Below are 19,480 nucleotides of genomic sequence, written 5' to 3' on the forward strand. Positions count from 1 at the left end.
ATCCGAATCTACCAGGACTGGAGTGCGGAGGTGGCTAAGAAGAGGGTTGGTTTTAACCGGGCTAAGACGGTTCTCCATCGGAAGGGGGTGAACTTCGGGATGCTGCAGCCAGCGCGATTGTGGGTCACGTTCCAAGATCGGCACCACTATTTTGAGACGCCTGATGAGGCATGGAACTTTATCCAGTCTGAAAAGTTGGACTCAAACTGAGGGTTTGTCGTGGGGGGGTGATTACTGCGTTTGGGGAATGTTCTTTTTGTTTTGGTGCTGGGTGGGGATGGATGAATAGATTTGATGTGGGGGCTGTGGGAGTGTGTGGGCGTCGATGTTGGAGGGGCAGGGCCCCGCGGAGGAAGAGGGGGAGGTGGAGGGATGGGGACTTGGGGTAAGGCCGCAAAAAAGGAGCTGTGCCAGATGGGGCAACTGGGTTGCTGCTGCATTGGCCAAAGGGGAGCTGGAGGTAGGAGAGGTAGTCGGGGCGGGGGTCCGCCGCCTGGGGGACTGGAGGGTGCGGGAGGCGCGGGCACGTGGCTGGCCTAGAAAAAGATATGGCTAGTCGGCGCGGGGGGGAGGGGGCATGTGCGCCCCCTGATCCGGCTGATAACTTGGAATGTGAGGGGCCTGAACGGGCTAGTCAAGAGGGCCCGGGTGTTCGCGCACTTAAAGGGACCGAAGGCAGACGTGGTTATGCTCCAGGAGACGCATCTGAAGGTGGCAGATCAGGTTAGGCTGAGAAAGGGATGGGTAGGGCAGGTCTTTCATTCAGGGCTGGATGCGAAGAACAGAGGGGGTTGCAGGGGGTGCGGGTGGTACTGGAGAACGTATATGCCCCGAATTGGGATGATGCCGGATTTATGAAACGCATGATGGGTCGGATTCCGGATCTGGAGGTAGAAAGCTTGATAATGGGGGGGGACTTCAACACGGTGCTGGACCCAGCACTGGACTGTTCTAGGTCCAGGACGGGTAAGAGGCCGGCTGCGGCCAAGGTGCTCAGGGGGTTTATGGACCAGATGGGGGGAGTGGATCCATGGAGGTTTGCCAGGCCGCTGGCCAGGGAATTTTCCTTTTTTTCCCACGTCCATAGAGCCTACTCCCGGATAGAATTTTTCATATTGAGTGGGGCGCTAATCCCAAAAGTGGAGGGAACGGAATATTCGGCCATAGCCATTTCGGACCACGCCCCGCATTGGGTGGAGCTGGAGTAGGGGGAGGAGAGGGACCAGCGCTCGCCGTGGCGCCTCGATGTGGGACTGTTGGCGGATGAGGGGGTATGGGTGCGGGGGTGTATTGGAAGATACTTGGAGGCCAACGGCAACGGGGAGGTGCAGGTGGGGGTAGTCTGGGAGGCATTGAAGGCGGTGGTCAGGGGAGAGCTAATCTCCATTAGGGCCCACAGGGAGAAGAGAGGGGGAGGGAGAGGTTGGTGGGGGAGATTTTAAGGGTGGACAGGAGTTATGCAGAGGCCCCTGAGGAGGGGCTACTTGGGGAGCGACGGAACCTCCAGACGGAATTCGACCTGGTGACCACGGGGGAAGCAGAGGCACAGTGGAGGAAAGCGCAAGGGGCGGCGTATGAGTATGGGGAGAAGGCGAGTCGAATGCTGGCACATCAGCTTCGTAAGAGGGAGGCAGCGAGGGAGATTGGTGGAGTTAGGGATAGAGGGGGGAATACGGTGCGGAGTGCGGTGAGAATAAACGAGGTATTTCGGGACTTCTATGGGGATCTGTACAGGTCTGAGCCCCCAGCGGGGAGGAGGGGATGCGACGATTCCTAGATCAGCTGAGGTTCCCGAGGGTGGAGGAGGAGCAGGTGGCTGGTTTGGGGCGCCGATTGCGCTGGAGGAGCTGGTTAAAGGATTGGGGAGCATGCAGGCGGGGAAGGCCCTGGGGCTGGATGGGTTCCCGGTTGAATTTTACAGGAAATAGGTGGACTGCTGGGCCCGTTGCGTGAGGACTTTTAATAAGGCGAGTGAGATGGGGACCTTGCCCCCGACAATGTCCAGGATGCTGATTTCTTTGATTTTGAAGCGGGACAGGATCCATTGCAATGTGGGTTGTATAGACCGATCTCGCTCCTCAATGTTGACGCTAAGTTGCTGGCGAAGGTGCTGGCTACGAGAATTGAGGACTGTGTCCCGGGGGTGATTCATGAGGACCAGACGGGATTTGTGAAGGGTAGGCAGCTAAATACTAATGTGCGGAGGCTCCTCAATGTGATTATGACGCCCTCGGTGGAGGGGGAAGCGGAGGTAGTGGCAGATATGGACGCGGAGAAGGCCTTTGATCGGGTGGAGTGGGCGTATCTTTGGGAAGTGTTGCGGAGGTTTGGGTTCGGGGAGGGGTTCATCAGTTGTGTCAGGCTGCTATATAGAGCCCCTGTGGCGAGTGTGGCTACGAACTGGCGGAGGTCGGAGTACCTTCAGCTGTACCGAGGGACGAGGCAGGGGTGTCCCTTATCCCCCTTGTTGTTTGCACTGGCAATTGAGCCGCTGGCCATGGCACTGAGGGAGTCCAGGAAATGGAGGGATTGGTTCGTGGGGGGGGGACGGGGGGGGGGGGGGACTGGGTGTCGTTGTCCTGTTGTATGTTGCGGATCCAGTAAAGGGGATGGCGGTGGTCATGCGGATCCTTGGGGAGTTTGGGGACTTTTCTGGGTATAAACTCAACGTAGGGAAGAGTGAGCTCTTTGTGGTGCATTCAGGGGACCAGGGAAGGGGGATAGACGAGCTACCGCTGAAGAGGGCGGAAAGGAGCTTTCGGCACCTGGGGATCCAAGTAGCTAGGAGTTGGGGGGGGGGCCCTGCCCAAGCTTAATTTGACACGGTTGGTGGAGCAGATGGAGGAGGATTTTAAAAGATGGGCTATGCTGCCACTCTCGCTAGCGGGTAGGGTGCAGTCGATCAAAATGACGGTCCTTCCGAGGTTTCTCTTTGTGTTCCAGTGCCTTCCCATTTTGATCCCCAAGGCCTTTTTCAAACGGGTAAGCGGTAGCATTATGGGATTTGTGTGGACGAATAAGACCCCGAGGGTGAAGAGGGTGTATCTGGAGCGTAGCAGGGACAGGGGGCGCTGGCGCTGCCGAATCTATGTGGCTATTATTGTGCAGTCAATGTGGCAATGATCCGTAAGTGGGTAATGGAGGGAGAGGGGGTGGCGTGGAAGAGGCTAGAGATGGTGTCCTGTGTGGGCACGAGCCTGAGGGCACTGGTGACGGCACCGCTGCCGCTCTCACCGACAAGGTACACCACGAGTGCGGTGGTGGCGGCGACGCTGAAGATCTGGGGGCAGTGGAGGCGACAGAGGGGAGAGGTGGGAGCCTCGGTTTGGGCCCCGATTCAGGAGAATCATCGGTTCGTCCCGGGAAGGATGGTTGGGGGGGTTTCGGAGCTGGCATCGGGCAGGGATTAGAAGAATGGGGGACCTGTTCATCGATGGGACGTCTGCGAGCCTAGGGGCGCTGGAGGAGAAGTTTGGGCTACCCCCGGGAAACGCTTTCAGGTACATGCAAGTGAGGGTGTTTGTGAGGCGGCAGGTGAGGGAATTCCAGCTGCTTCCGGCACGTAGGATTCAGGACAGGGTGATTTCGGGTGTATGGGTTGGAGAAGGCAAGGTTTCGATGATTTACCAGGAGCTGCAGGAAGAGGAGGAGGCCTCGGTAGAGGAGTTAAAGGCCAAGTGGGAGGAGGAGCTTGGGGAGGAGATAGATGAGGGTCTGTGGGCTGATGCCCCGAGTAGGGTTAATTCTTCCTCCTCTTGCGCCAGGCTCAGCCTAATACAGTTTAAAGTTACTCACAGAACGCATATGACAGGGGCGAGGTTGAGTAGGTTCTTTGAGGTGGAGGACAGCACGGTAGCATAGTGGATAGCACAATTGCTTCACAGCTCCAGGGTCCCAGGTTCGATTCCTGGCTTGGGTCACTGTCTGTGCGGAGTCTGCACGTCCTCCCCGTGTGTGCGTGGGTTTCCTCCGGGTGCTCCGGTTTCCTCCCACAGTCCAAAGATGTGCAGGTTAGGTGGATTGGCCATGTTAAATTGTCCTTAGTGTCCAAAATTGCCCTTAGTGTTGGGTGTGGTTACTGGGTTAAGGGGTTATGGGGATAGGGTGGAGGTGTGGGCCTCGGTAGGGTGCTCTTTCCAAGAGCCGGTGCAGACTAGATGGGCCGAATGGCCTCCTTCTGCGCTGTAAATTCTATGAGATGTGGGAGGTGCTCGGGGAGCCCAGCAAATCACGTCCATATGTTCTGGTTGTGCCCGGCACTGGATGGGTTTTGGAGGGGTTTTGCGAGGACCATGTCCAAGATGGTGAACGCCTGGGTCAAGCCGAGCTGGGGATTAGCATTATTTGGGGTATCGGACGAGCCGGGGGTGCAGGAGGCGAAAAAGGCCGCTATTTTGGCCTTTGCGTCCCTGGTAGCCCGGCGGAGGATTTTGTTACTGTGGAATGTTGCGAAGCCCCCTAGTGTGGAAGCTTGGATCCATGACATAGCAGGGTTCATCAAGCTGAAGAGGATAAAGTTTGCCTTGCGAGGGTCTGTGCAAGGGTTTTTCAGGCGGCGGCAACCGTTCCTAGACTATCTCGCGGAGCGTAAGGAGGAGGTCAGCAGCAGCCCGAGGGAGGGGAGGTTTCTTTTGGGGTGGCGTTTGGGTTAAGGTGGGGGGTTTCCCTATTTGTGTTTTCTACTGTTATATGGGGGGTTATTGTATTTGGGGGAAATCCAATGTATACTTTCTGCTTGTGTTTTTGTTTCTTTTTCTTGTTGTGGGGGGGGTTTTGTTGAAAAATTTGAACAAATATATTTTCAATAAAAAAGAAAAGACATCAGGGTCGTGGTTTGCAATTTTAGGCACATTCAGTTTTGTACAATGGCTCTCATTTTACCCTGCTGGGCTAAATTGGGTAAGTGTGGGAGCAGCTTTTTAAGAGCAGGAGTATCTGGTGTCAAATGTTTTTTATAATAAAAAATAATATCTTGGTTTAGGTGGGATCCCCCCCCCCCCCCCCCCCCCCCCCCAACCACCACCAAACCACACACACACAGACACACTCTCTAAATTGGTTATTCAGTACGTGGAGTGGGTCTAGCATGCAGCTTTTGCTTTACTGAGAGGCTTAGAACTGAACTGTGTTTCCAATGGACTGGCAAATACACCACAGAATTGACTACAATTGTTAGTTAGAATTAGGGGCATGTAAAATGTAATTGTTTTTCAAAGGCCTTTTCCTCCTGGGCAGAATTATGAATTATTTTTCTTTAATTGTTACTTCTAACGTACAGATGTTTTTCATTCCTCTTTGTAGATGAGGAGCTACCTGATTACATCATGGTTATGGTAGCCAATAAAAAGAGCCAAGATCAGATGGCAGAAGATCTTGCTCTCTTTCTGGGAAACAACACTGTCAAATTTACTGCTTGGTAAGTTTTCCTTTCACATAATAGTTAAAAAGAAGTATGTAATTGTGAAATACATATATCAATTTTAAGCCGTGCAATATTCTAGGAACTTAACATACTGTTTATGTTTAGGCTGCACGGTGTCCTTGACAAGCTACGCTCTGTAACAGTTGGTAAGTACAGCTAGATAACTTTAATTTTAACCATGAAAATAATGGCACTCCTGTTCAGATTAGAACTTAAGCAAACACAGAGTATAAATTTTGAATAGATATAAAATCAGTAATCACTAGAAATCAATATTAACATTTTTGAAGCTTGGACTGCGAGGAACTTTGATTTTTTTATTTGAATCACAGAACCCACCACTTTAAAGCAGCCGTCAAGCTACACCAATTGTAATGTGTTGTTTCCTTTGGAGAAGAGTCAAGCAGCAGTCAGTGGAAGTACTGATCAAAACAGCGATGTTCGTATTCTTGCTGTCACCAGCACACTTTCTGAAAGAAATGATTCTCGGGTTTCTACCAGCTCATTACAGGAGCAGATGATGCCTATTATCCGGTAGGAGAAATTAAGCAGTTATTTTTTGAGTACCCAGTGGCAGATTCTGTGGGTGAATGCACAGCTTGTAAAACAAGTAGTCAATTAATAGCAAACATTGGATGAGTCGATTTCAGTTGAAAATGTGTTTTTCCAAAAATAATTGATACCATAAGACCATACTCTGCTGAATCCTTCACATAATACTCTCAATTTACAAAATGGAAAATGCATTCCCCAGTCTTAAAAACAGTACTCCATCATGAAACCTAATTGGCCTGAAATTCTAATAGTTTCCTCAGTTCCCCTCAGTGGTCTGATCCACTTCTGCTGGACATTAATGGCTAATTAAAGAGGTTGTCATGAAGCCAAACCTTTTACTAATCACAACCGATTTGATATTGTCCTGAAAAGTTACGTCATCTGTTTTTGTTTTGGCCAATCCCCACAGTTATGAGTGTTTGGCAGTGATTAATGTTGGCAGTCTCTATCCACATTGCATTCTGAAATTAACTGCGTAAAATTCTTGCCTCTTGCCTTATTTCTTAATTTCACAGGCAATATCTTTGATTTCAGCGAACAATTTTTCTCCAGAAAGATTAAAAAGTGGTAAATTTGTGAATTTACTGCTGTTCAATGCACCCACCATGCCAACTGCAACTCACCCACCCCCAAACGCTGCGCTGCTACCCCCCCCCCCCCCCCCACCCCCCCAAACAATCAACAACATTCAAGATTCCATTGTCGAAAAAAGAATATATCAATTCCTTGGGGAAGTATTGCTTTTATCGTCCATTCCTAAATAGCGTTGTTGAGTTTTACAATTCAACTTTTCTGCAGCTAGGACCCAAAATTTAATATGCCTTGAAAATAAAAACAATACAATTATACAACTTTAATAAATGATTAGGTCAGCACTTGAAGCTGATCTCAGAGGTGATTTTAAAGAAATGCTGATTTGACATTATTCCCTTTTGTTGTGTAAGACGGGCATATTTAAGAAGGTTGTGAATTAAAATTTGTAAGGCTGTCTCTGATGCTTTCTATATTATCTTTTATATAGAACAAGTTCTGTGGAGAGGAACACATCTCAGTTAACATCTGCCGTGAAGCCATTAATTGAACTGATCTCCTCCGAAGCAGTAATTGATATTAAACCTGAACCAGATGATCTTATTGATGAAGATCTTAACATTTTGCAGGAATTTCCATCATCAAAGAAGAAGCCCATGGTGACAGTTGGCTACAATATATCTTGTCCTTCTCTTGAGGTCTTTAGGCCAGAAGAAAATGTTTCATATCCATGCAGGGCAGCTGAGAATAGCATTCAGTCTTTCAGGGTGCCTCAGAACAATGTGCAGCCATGTAAGTTAGGAGAAAGCAACTTCCATGGTTGTCGGCCATTAGAAAATGCTGGCCATCCTTACAGATCATATGAAAGCAACTTGCAAGCTTACAACAGATTACCAGAAAGTGATGTACAGGTTTACAGGCCACCAAAGTCTAACTCTGATCGATCAAGTAGAGATGTGAGTACAAATTAATAATTATCAATGTTTGATAGATTTAAATTGTTGTTACTTGTAGCCTAATTTTCCAAGATAATATTGCCTAGATCATACAAGTTCTCAGTTTACCTCCAGCACTCTTTGTGACTTCACAAATGCTTCCATCCCCCAGCTACGCTTCACTGCCATTGTCTCCTAGCGTATTCTGTTTTCATTACCTCTAAAAGTTATATCCTCCGTCAGTCCTTATCTTTCCAATTACACCTCCATTCCAGCTCAGCCCATCTCCCTCACCAGTCACCAGTCTTGTCACCTTGCGTTCTCTCCCACACCCGGCCACAAAAAGCATGATACCAAAATACTGAGGTTTCCCAGCTTATTGCTGTGAAAGTGGCCATTTGTTTTTTTGTAAATGCTTTAGAATACCACAAGTGGAACAAATTGCCACCTTAATGATAGAAATTGAGAAAGGAGGAGTGTGCAGGAAAACTGGGAGTAGGCTGAGGCACCAAGTGGAATAGATAGGGAGAATGTGAGGCCCGACAGACTGATGAACCACTGGCTCCAATGGTGTAGAGCTGGGGAGTATGCATATCGGATGGGATGCTACCATTTGTTGCCAGGTAACAGTGGTGTTACCTCATTACCTAGCTCCCAAATATGTAAGTTCCCACTTTTCATCCCTTTTTCTGCTTTACCACTTCAACTGCCTAATGCCTGCCAACTATCACTATCCCATATTTGATGCCTTCCTCCCTAATGTTATTCATAACTCCAAAACTCAGTTTTCCTAATGGGGCCAAATTTTAATATTCCCGTGCCTCCATCCAGCTCCAGTACTTTCAGACCCAATCTTCTGAATACTTTCTCCCTATCATTACTAAATTCTCTACAAATACTGACTATCCTTCTAAATCCTTCACTCTTTTTCCCTCAAAACTGCTTCCTCCCTGCAAAGATTTAATTTTCAGCCCTTTACTGTTTCCACATTCCCATCAAATCTTTAAAAAACCATCATTTGCTCAACAATATTCCATGACTAAGCACGAGCCACGTCAAAAGATCCATCCCATGTCAAATATCATGCCCTCTAAACTTCTCAGGAACAACTTCCACTGATTTATCGAGTGTTGTATTTGCTGTTTTTGCTGAGTTAGCGATTATTACATTTTTAAAATATTTTTAAAAATAAATTTTGAGTACCCAATTCATTTTTCCAATTGAAAGGCAATTTAACGTGACCAATCCACATCTTTAGATGGTGGGGGTGAAACCCACGCAAAACGGGGAGAATGTGCAAACTCCACCCAGACAGTGACCCAGAGCTGGGATCGAACCTGGGACCTTGGAGCTGTGAGGTAGCAGTGCTAACCACTGCACCACCGTGCTGCCGTTAGCGATTATTACATTGGCCCATATTCGGCTGTGTCATGCCAGTATGATGGAACATATAATGAAAGTAAATGGTGTAATTAAATAAAATTCCATTTCTAACTTGACACCTGATGATTAGAGAGTTGCAGAATTTAGATCCCATTCTACAAGCACACTGTTGCCTTTTCAATGGTAAATTCTTAAGAAGCACTACCTGAAAAGGTAAAATCTATTTAGTTTGATTACATTTGGTTGAATAATTTTTTTGTATATAGGATGAGAATTCCAGGAAGAGAAAGGCGGCAATCATCAGTTCTGTGGTTAAAATAAACAAAACTAGTGATGGTGAGGAGGACGATGATGATTATGGTGCCAGAACAGGAAGTCTTCCCAGCAGTATTTCTGTGCCAGCAAAGCCTGAAAGAAGGTACCAAGAAGCATGATATATTGTTTCTCACTGGGGCAAAGCTTTGTAATGTATAATTAGCAAAACTTTCCATCGGTGTTGAGATGTTGCACAAGATTGATGTGCATAAATTATTTGTGATATATTAATACCACTTTTCTCCTATTTATAATTTTGACTTCCTGTAAACTGTTACAGATTCAAGTTTATTTTCTATCTCTTTAACTAGTAAGCTCGTATGATCAAATAGGAGCTATATATTTTTTTAGTAGTAAATAATTCTTCATACTTAACTGCAATTCTACTCTGTTTTGGTCACTGCTTTTTTTGATGGTAGAGCAGTTTTATGTTGGTGTCTTCATTTTTGACACTTTGAAACCATTTATCTCCATTTTGCAGTGCATTCTGAATACTGTATCATTGCATTTTGATACTCTATATTGCTGGGCTATGCACTATTTTGCCGTTCTAGTTATTTAGTTGAGCGACCAAAAAGAAAAATACTGCAGACACGAGCAATCTGAAGCAGAAAATTCTGAAGAGATATTCAGCAGGCCAAGCATCATCAATAGAGAAAACAAACTTATTACCTTGAATTTTCTGGATTGTACTTTGGTTGAAGCTTACTCTGGATTCTCTGCTGATCTAACTGTAGGGAACTTTGGCTAAAATTTCCAAGGGAATGCCAGGAAAAGTAACACATCACCAATCAGGGTACTCGTAAATAGCCAACTATCTTCTGCCACCGTACCTCTGAGTTTTTACTGCTCCTTCAGTTCAACTATATGTCCATTGGTGAACCCTTTCCTGATGCTTAGTTCTTCTGAATGCATGAGACAAGACTTAACTAACTGTGCTGTAGTTGTGAATAATGCAGGTCTCATTAAGAAAAAAAATCATCATCAGACTCCAGAACTCTGTTGCACCAGTAAACTTTGGACTTTGCTGTGCCTATACTTCTGTGTGAAAATCAGAAGCCGGCATTTTTAGCATTAATACAGGAAACTCGCACAAGCTGGTCTTTTGCATGGGGATAGCGTTTCTCTGGATGAATCTTTGAAAGTGATCCGCATCAATGTTTCAGCATAATACTGATGTAAATAATTTACATGCAGGTTTCCTGGGAACTATAGTAAAACTGAAAAGTTATGGCAAATTCCTAGCCCGTGTTTCAGGATTGGAGCCTTTGTCAGACTGAAAAATGGTACAAATGAGCAACATTGAAAAAGAAATGGAATAAAGGGAAATGGGGGTGGCTTCTTACTATTTGATCCAGGGAGATGTAAACGTTCTTGGCAAGACCAGCATTTATTTCCCATTATCAATGAATAAATACACACGCAGAAAAAGAAATAGAATGATAGGTGCAGTCTTTGGTGATTTATTTTATAGTGAGCTCCATAGTTCTCGGAAAATATAATTAGCCTTTCATGCAATTTTTTTAAAGCAAAGTCATGTTTTTAAAAAAAATACACAAAGACATGTGGATTGTTCCTAATATTCTACACGAGGCATAAGCACTAACTCTTCCTGCTATCACGACTCGAAAATAGCTCATCACAGATTTTTGCCATGCACTCTCAAGAAGGTCATGGGGATGCCAAATTTCAACGAGTCAACAGTTTATACTGCATGAGAAACAGGTGCTGATTGTTTGGCAAGTTGACTCTGATCGAGACATTGCCATAGAATGCATCAGGGGACTATTGTTCCCCCAAGCTTTTAATTCAAAAAAGGTGCAATGCTTGCACATGTTACTTTAGTCTGCAAAGGGCAGGTCCTTGCAAATCAATATATTTAGGGTGTAATAAGTGTAAGTGAGCCAGATTGTGAGCCTAACTGATTATCTTAAATTGGTTATTAGTGTAATTCTTAGCACCGCTCATTTGTTCAGCAAGTACTGTCCAGGTGTGGAATTACATCTTAATATTAAGATATTACTTTTGAGTTTTTGAAAGCATGAGTTGATCGAATCCTCTTGTCTAGGGCAGCATGGTGGCGCAGTGGTTAGCACTGATGCCTCACGGCGCCGAGGTTCCAGGTTCGATCCCGGCTCTGGGTCACTGTCCATGTGGAGTTTGGACATTCTCCCCGTGTTTGCATGGGTTTCGCCTCTACAACCCAAAGATGTGCAGGGTAGGTGGATTTGCCATGCTAAATTGCCCCTTAATTGGAAAATATTAATTGGGTGCTCTAAATTTATAAGAAGTAAAAAAAGAATACTCTTGTCTACTGCCCTGAAGGCAAAAAAAAACCATGTTCAGGCATTGTGCCTTTTTTGAATTAAAAGTATGTGGGACAATAGTTCCCTGGTGCTTCCCAATGGCAACACCTCAACCAATCAGCACCCTTTTCTCATGCAGTATAAATTATTGGTCCCTTGGAAGTTTGGCATTTTTGTGCCTGTCCTGATGGGTTCAACACATGTCTTTTTCAGCAATACTCAAGTTCTATGCAGCCAAGCAACTAAAAAGGGCTCATATTTGATCTATAGATTCTGCTATAGAGGTCCAAGAAGAATAAATGTAATTTTGCCAGATCAGGAAAATATCAACTTGTTTACCATCCCGTGGACCTCTTGTTCTGTCTCTGCATCCCCTGAAGAGACTTTTGGTTTATACCAGTGTGGTTTATAATCAAGTGAACAATATAAACAAAGCTAGAAATAAATGTATTTGGAGTCAATTAGTTTTTTTTTTCCAGGCCCACTTTGCCACCTTCTAAACAGGCCAACAAGAATCTAATACTTAAAGCTATCACAGAGGCCCAGAAATCTGTAAGCAAGACAACAAGCTATCCAGCAGGTAATGTAGATTCATACAAAATACTTGTCAAAGCTGGTTTTCTTTTTGTGTGCCCTTTGAATATATGTAATTGATAAATGTAAGGAATAAAATATCAAGATTTTTTGTTAGCTCAAATTTGGTACATTGAATATTTGCTCTCTTGAAGCACATATCCTTTCAAGCTTGGCTGCTTCCATGATATGAAACATCTGTTGGTTTCACTGAAACTGAAATCCTTCACTACTCTCCTATAATTCTTTGTTTTAAAAGCTGAACTTGACTACTTCCAATGACTGTTTTCTGCCTGACCCCTTAACCTCACTTTAAAAAAATATATATTTTAATTCAAATTTTTACATATTTTCAACAAACCCCCCCCCCCTTACAGAGATAAGAAAAAAAACAAAGAACACATAAATAAACATCTTATAGCTCTGTCACGTATTCCCCCAATATACAAGCCCCCATTAAACGATAATAAACACAGTAGTAAACACAAAGTACCCCCCCCCCCTCTGGGTTGCTGCTGCTACTGTCCACCTCCTAACGCTCCGCTAGAAAGTTGAGGAACGGTTGCCACCACCTGAAGAACCCTTGCACAGATCCTCTTAAGGCAAATTTTACCCCCTCCAATTTAATAGACCCTGCCATGTTGCTGATCCAGGCTTCTACGCTTGGGGGCCTCGCATCCTTCCACTGTAGCAGAATCCTCCGCCGGGCTACCAGGGATGCAAAGGCCAGAATACCGACCTCTTTCGCCTCCTGCACTCCCGGCTCGTCCGATACCCCAAATAGTGCGAGCCCCCAACTTGGCTTACCTCGGGTGTTTATCACCTTAGACACCGTCCTCGCAACGCCCTCCAGAACCCATCCAGCGCTGGGCATGCCCAGAACAGGTGGGCGTGATTTGCTGGGCTCCCCTAACACCTCACGCACCTGTCCTCTACTCCGAAAAACTGACTCAGCCTTGCCCCAGTCATATGCGCCCTGTGCAGAACCTTAAATTGTATCAGGCTAAGCCTGGCACAAGAGGAGAAAGAATTTACCGTACCCAGGGCGTCCGCCCATGTACCCTCGTCTATCTCCTCCCCCAGCTCCTCCTCCCATTTACCTTTCAGCTCCTCCACCGAGGCCTCCTCCTGCTCCTGCATCTCCTGGTAGATCGCCGAGACCTTGCCTTCTCCAACCCACACCCCCGAGAGCACCCTATCCTGGATCCTACATGCTGGCAGCAGCGGGAATTCTCTCACCTGCCGTCTTACAAACGTTCTTACCTGCATGTACCTGAAGGCATTTCCAGGGGGGGGGGGGGGGGGGGGGGAGACCAAATTTTTCCTCCTGCGCCCCAAGCTCGCAAACGTCCCATCTATAAACCGGTTTCCCATCCTTCTAATACCTGCCCTGTGCCAGCTCAGGAACCCTCCATCCATTCTCCCTGGGACAAACCGATGGTTTTCTCGGATCGGGGACCACACCGAAGCCTCTGCCTCCCCCCTGTGGCATCTCCACTGCCCCCAAATTTTGCGGTTCGCCGCCACCACTGGACTCATGGTGTACCTTGTCGGCGGGGGCGGGAGTGGCAGGAGCCTCCACACATTGGTGTTTAGCTGCCTTCCCTTCACGAAACCCATCTGGTCTTCGTGGATCACCCTCGGGTCACAGTCCTCAATTATTGTAGCCAACACCTTCGCTAACAGCTTCGCATCCACGTTGAGGAGCGAGATTGGCCTATACGACCAGCACTGTAAAGGGTCCTTGTCCCACTTCAAGATCAGCGCCCTGGACACCGTCGGGGTTAGGCCTAGGCCCCCCCCCCCCCCCCCCCCCCCCCCCCCCCCCCCCCCCCACCTCGCCTCATTGAAAGTCCTCACTAGTAGTGGGCCCAACAGGTCCATATACTTCCAGTAAAATTCCACCGGGAACCCATCTGGCCCTGGTGCCTTCCCCATCTGCATGCTACCCAGCCCCTTAGTCAGCTCCTCCAGCCTTACCGGTGCCCCAAGCCCCGCCACCTGCTCCTCCTCTAACCTCGGGAACCTCAGCCGGTCCAGAAAATGATGCATCCCCCACTCCTCCGTCAGGGGCTCAGACCTATACAGCCCCTAATAGAAGTCTCTAAATACCCCATTTATTCCCACCGCACTCCCCTCCATGTCCCCCCCTTTATCCCTAACTCCCCCAATCTCCCTCGCTGCCTCCCGCTTCCGAAGCTGGTGTGCCAGCATCCGGCTAGCCTTCTCCCCGCATTCATACACCGCCCCGTACGCCTTCCTCCACTGCACCTCCGCCTTCTTGGTAGTCAACAGGTCAAACTCGGCCTGGAGGCTTCGTCGCCTCTTGAGTAGTCCCTCCTCGGGGACCTCTGCATACCTCCTATCTACCCTTAAAATCTCCCCCCACCAACCTCTCCCTCTCCTCTCCTTCCCCTCCTTGTGGGCCCAAGTGGAGATTAGCTCTCCCCTAATCACCGCCTTCAACGCCTCCCAGACCACCCCTACCTGCACCTCCCCATTATCGTTAACCTCTAGGTATCTTTCAATGCACCCCTGGATCTGCCCACTCCCCACCTCATCTGCCAGCAAACCCACCTCCAGGCGCCACAGCGGGCGCTGGTCCCTCTCCTTCCCTAGCTTGAGCTCCACCCAGTGCGGGGCATGGTCTGAGATGGCTATGGCTGAATTCCCCCCCCCCAAATATTATCAAGCTCCCTGCCTCCAGGTCCGGAATCCGGCCCAATAAGCGCTGCATAAATCCGGCATCGTCCCAATTCGGGGCATACACATTCACCAAGCCCACCACATCCCCTGCAGCTTACCACTCATCGCGTACCTACCTCCATTGTCTTCCACAATGCTCAGCGCCTCAAACGACACCCGCTTCCCCACCAAAATCGCCACCCCTCAATTCTTTGCATCCAACCCCGAATGGAAAACCTGCCCTACCCACCCCTTTCTCAGCCTAACCTGGTCTGCCACCCTCAAATGCGTCTCCTGGAGCATGACCACATCTGCCTTCAGTCCCTTCAGGTGCGCAAACACATGGGCCCTCTTGACCGGCCCGTTCAGGCCTCTCTCATTCCAAGTTATCAGCCGGATCAGGGGGCTGCCCGCCCCCCGCCCTGCCGATTAGCCATCTCCCTTTCTAGGCCAGCCATGTGGCCGCGCCTCCCGCTCTCTCTGTTCCCCCCCAGCGGCTGACCCCTGCCCCGATTCTCTCTTCAGGCTCCAGCGCCCCTATGGCCAATGCAGCAGCAACGCAGTCCCCCCCCTGCCCTCCATCCCCCCCCCCCCCCCCTCAAGCTAGTTCCCCCCCTAGCTGCGTTGCTTCCCCCATAGCACTCCCGTAAGTCAGCTGACTCCTGCTGACCCCGGCTGCTCCCGCCACTCCATCGACCCCCCCGGTGTGAAAATCTCCCCCCCCCCCCCCCCCCCCCACCCCTCCTGTCCATCAGCGGGCGCTCCTCTCCAGCAACACCCCCCCCGCCCCGCCCCCAACCCCGGCCCCTTCCTTCCCGAGCATGGGAAAAAGCCCGTGCTTTCCACCAAGCCGGCCTCACCCCCTCTGGCGCAGCTCCCTTTCGCGGCCTGACCCCAGCTCCCCTACCTTGGGCCCCCCCCCCCAATGGGGCCCCCTCTTCCAACACCGACGCCCACACTCTCACCAAACCCCCACTACGAACCATTTCACCCTACCCCACCCAGCACCCAAAAAAAAACCCTGTACCGAACAGAACATCCCCCCTCAAAGCACAACAATCACACCAATCCCCTCTCTACATCCCCTCGCAACTGACCCTCAATCTGAGTCCAACCTTTCGGCCTGGATAAAGGTCCACGCCTCCTCCGGCGTCTCGAAGTAGTGGTGGCGGCCCTTGACAGTGACCCACAGTCCCGCCGGCTGCAACATTCCAAATTTCACCCCCTTCTGATGCAGAGCCGCCTTAGCCCGATTGTACCCGGCCCTCTTCTTGGCCACCTCCGCGCTCCAGTCCTGGTATATCCGGACTTCTACATTCTCCCACCTGCTACTCCGCTCCTTCTTTGCCCACCTTAGGACACACTCCCTGTGCACGAAGCGGTGGAACCGCACCAGCACCGTCTGCTGCGGCTCGTTGGGCTTGGGCCTCCTCGCCAGAACTCGGTGGGCCCCCTCCAGCTCCATTGGCCTCAGGAAGGCCCCCGCACCCATCAATGTGTTCAGCATCGTGATCACGTATGCTCCAACATCCGACCCCTCCACTCCCTCCGGGCGACCCAGAATCCGCAGATTCTTCCTCCACGATCGATTCTCGATGTCCTCGAACTTCTCCTGCCATTTCTTATGCATCGCCTCATGCGCCTCTACCTTCACCGCCGGACCCAAGATCTCGTCCTCGTTCTCCGAGGCCTTTTGCCGCACCTCCCGGATCGCCGCCCCTTGGGCCATCTGGGTCTCGAGCAGCTTGTCTGTCAAAGCCTTCATCGGCTCCAGCAGCTCTGCCTTCAATTCCGTGAAGCAGTGCTGGAGATACCACGCTGCCTGGTCTCCACCCGCTGTCATCTTGGTTTTCCTCCCTCGCACTTTTCGCTGCTCCAAAACTACTTTTTTCACCGCTCCATTCCTGGTCCAATCCATACAGTGCCGGGGAAATGTTACTGTCACCTTCCCACACTGGGAACCGTCGAACAAATGCCGCTGGGGGCCCTAAAAAGAGCCCAAAAGTCCGTTTCTGGCGGGAGCTGCCGGACGTGCGACTTAACTCCGCATAGCCGCAACCGGAAGTCCCCCCTTTAACCTCACTGATACCTTGCACTACAAAGCATGGCCCTTCACTTGGATTTTATTAATTTAAGAATGGAAAGGAATTCTATTTTTAAAAAATTTGTCTTAGTTTTTCTGATTGAATTCATGATTGCCGGCAAACTAGGCATTCCACCAACTTGCATCTCTGACATAATCTTGTTAGGTTGCATTGCTCAAGCTATACCAATATTAAGGGCCACTGGAACACGTATTCTGTTGTTAAGTAAGAAACGCATTCCAGAATTATTTTTAATTTAATTCTTAATCTGTAACTCAATTTTGAAGTTACAGATTAATCAATACAACGTTTGGTTTTGATGGTACGTTGTGTAATCAATTTCAGGCCCTTTGACATAAAGTATCTAAATTAGAACAAAATTACCCTTTAGTTTTTATAATGCTATTTTAATGAATGTAAGTGTTTGTTCCATTGTGGATATTTTACATTAACAGGCAAGTGTTTTATCAAAACAAAAACTTTCTTTCTGGTGCTACTTCCATTTATGTCCACCAATGATGCCCACCAAAAAGATTTTTTTTTTTATCATTGTGAAATTTAAAACTTTAAAACTTCAGTTTTTCTGCCGATATAGTTCTGATATTTGACCTGATTTATCTCTGAAGGGTGAACTAAAATTAAAGTGTTTTAAGAATTTAGAAAAACATCCACTTGTGTAATTGTATGTTTTCCTTTCGTTTTTGCAGTAATTTCACAGAGACAGACAGTACCTGTGGCTCCTAGAACTCGGGCCATATGTGAAAGAAATGAAATTGAAGTGATTAATGTAGAAGACAAAACACATCAGCATGACTTGCAGCTCCAAATCAATAAAGTGGAACAACCTGTGCAAAAATATTACTGTAAGACCAAAACTGCTTTCAAGTTGATCATAATCTTGCCTAAATTCTCAGAAATTGACACCAGAAGAATACTCTAATTATTACCCATGAAAATTAAATGGCAGCAGTATTTTTGTTTAATAAACATATTATTGAGGTATTTATGGTTTTACAACAACAACAAAATAAACAATGTACATGAACTTATAAACATAGTGCAAAAGCTGTCTTCCTCCCTTACAGGTCCCACCTTTACTAACCCCCTACTCTAAACTAAGCTAACCTCCAGCTCTCTTCCCCCCCCCCCCCCCCCCCCTGCTGACGTTAATTTTCCCCAAAGAAGTCGACGAACCCTAACATTGACCCTCTCAGGGCGAACTTGATTTTCTCCAAACAGAGAAAGCTAGCCATGTCCGATAGCCAGGTCTCCGTCGTTGGGGGCTTTGGGTCCCTTCAAGCTAATAGTATCCGTCTCCGGGCTACCAGGAAAGCAACGGCTAGAACTACCTCTTTCTCCTCCTGGATTCCCAGGTCTTCCGACACTCCGAAAATCACCACCTCGGGACTCGGTGCCACCCTTGTTTTTAACACCTTGGTCATGACAGCCGCAAACCCCTGCCAGAATCCCCTAAGCTTCGGGCATGCCCAGAACATATGGGCATGGTTCGCTGGCCCTCCCGCACACCTATCTTCTACCCCAAAGAACCTGCTCATCCGGGCCACTGTCATGTGGGCCCGGTGAACGCACCTTGAATTGTATCAGGCTGAGCCTGGCACATGTTGTGGACGTGTTGACTCTACTCAACGCGCTCGCCCAGAGACCATCCTCTATCTGTCCTCCTAACTCCTCTTCCCACTTGCGCTTCAGCTCCTCGGTCTGCGTTTCCTCTAACCCCATGAGTTCCTTGTAAATGTCAGAAACCCTCCCTTCTCCCACCCACACTCTAGAAACTACCCTGTCCTGTATCCCCCTTGGAGTGGGAAGGTTGAGACCTGCTTGCGTAGGCAGCCCTGCACCTGCAGATACCTAAACTCATTTCCCCATGCCAATCCAGATTTCTCCTCCAGCTTCCTCAGGCTAGAAAAGCTACCCTCCATAAACTTATCCCACATCCTCTCAATCCCTGCTCTCTGCCATTTCCGGAACCCTCCATCCAGCCTTCCTGGGGCGAACCGGTGATTATTACAGATTGGAGATCATGCGAAGCACCTTCCGCTCCCACATGCCTCCTCCATTGCTCCCAGATCCTCGGCGCCGCCACCACCATGGGGCTGGTGGAGTACCGTGCCGGCAGGAACGGCAGAGGTGCTGTTACCAACGCCCCCAAACTGGTGCCTTTGCATCATGCTGCCTCCACACACTCCCATACCGACCCACCCCCCACCACCCACTTCCTGATCATGGCTATATTCGCCGCCCAATAATAATTGCTAAAGTTCGGCAGCACGCTCAAGCATCCCCTTTTTGACTCGTGGGGTCTTACCTGCCCATACAAAACCAGTGATCGCCTTATTGACACGTTTAAAGACGGACCGTGGAATAAAGATGGGGAGACACTGAAACACAAACAGGAATCTCGGGAGGACCGTCATTTTCACTGTTTGAACCCTCCCAGCCCGTGACGATGGAAGCGCGTCCCACCTCCGAAAATCGTCCTTCATTTGGTCTACTAATTGGGCCAAATTTAACTTGTGTAGCCGTTCCCATTCTCGTGCTTCCTGGATTCCTAGGTATCGAAAGCCACCTGGATGCCTAGGTATCGAAAGCTTCCCCCTACCACCCTAAACGGCAGCTCCCCCAATCGCCTCTCCTGCGCCTTGCGTGGACCGCAAACATCTCACTTTTCCC

The 19,480-nt window shown here is 48.6% G+C and overlaps 1 protein-coding gene across 1 annotated transcript in view; it reads left to right on the forward strand.

Annotated features, from left to right (window-relative positions):
* Positions 1-19,480, forward strand: part of zc3h14 (zinc finger CCCH-type containing 14) — a 73,433-nt gene that overhangs the window by 17,386 nt on the left and 36,567 nt on the right. Inside the window, exons 4-10 of the mRNA XM_072491480.1 lie at positions 5,302-5,416; positions 5,528-5,568; positions 5,755-5,956; positions 6,999-7,464; positions 9,093-9,244; positions 11,927-12,027; positions 17,497-17,652. Of these exons, the coding sequence (XP_072347581.1) occupies positions 5,302-5,416; positions 5,528-5,568; positions 5,755-5,956; positions 6,999-7,464; positions 9,093-9,244; positions 11,927-12,027; positions 17,497-17,652 (1,233 nt within the window). The remainder of the gene's footprint in view (positions 1-5,301; positions 5,417-5,527; positions 5,569-5,754; positions 5,957-6,998; positions 7,465-9,092; positions 9,245-11,926; positions 12,028-17,496; positions 17,653-19,480) is intronic.

Source organism: Scyliorhinus torazame, chromosome 2, assembly GCF_047496885.1.
Source record: "Scyliorhinus torazame isolate Kashiwa2021f chromosome 2, sScyTor2.1, whole genome shotgun sequence".
Classification (NCBI taxonomy): Eukaryota; Metazoa; Chordata; class Chondrichthyes; order Carcharhiniformes; family Scyliorhinidae; genus Scyliorhinus; species Scyliorhinus torazame.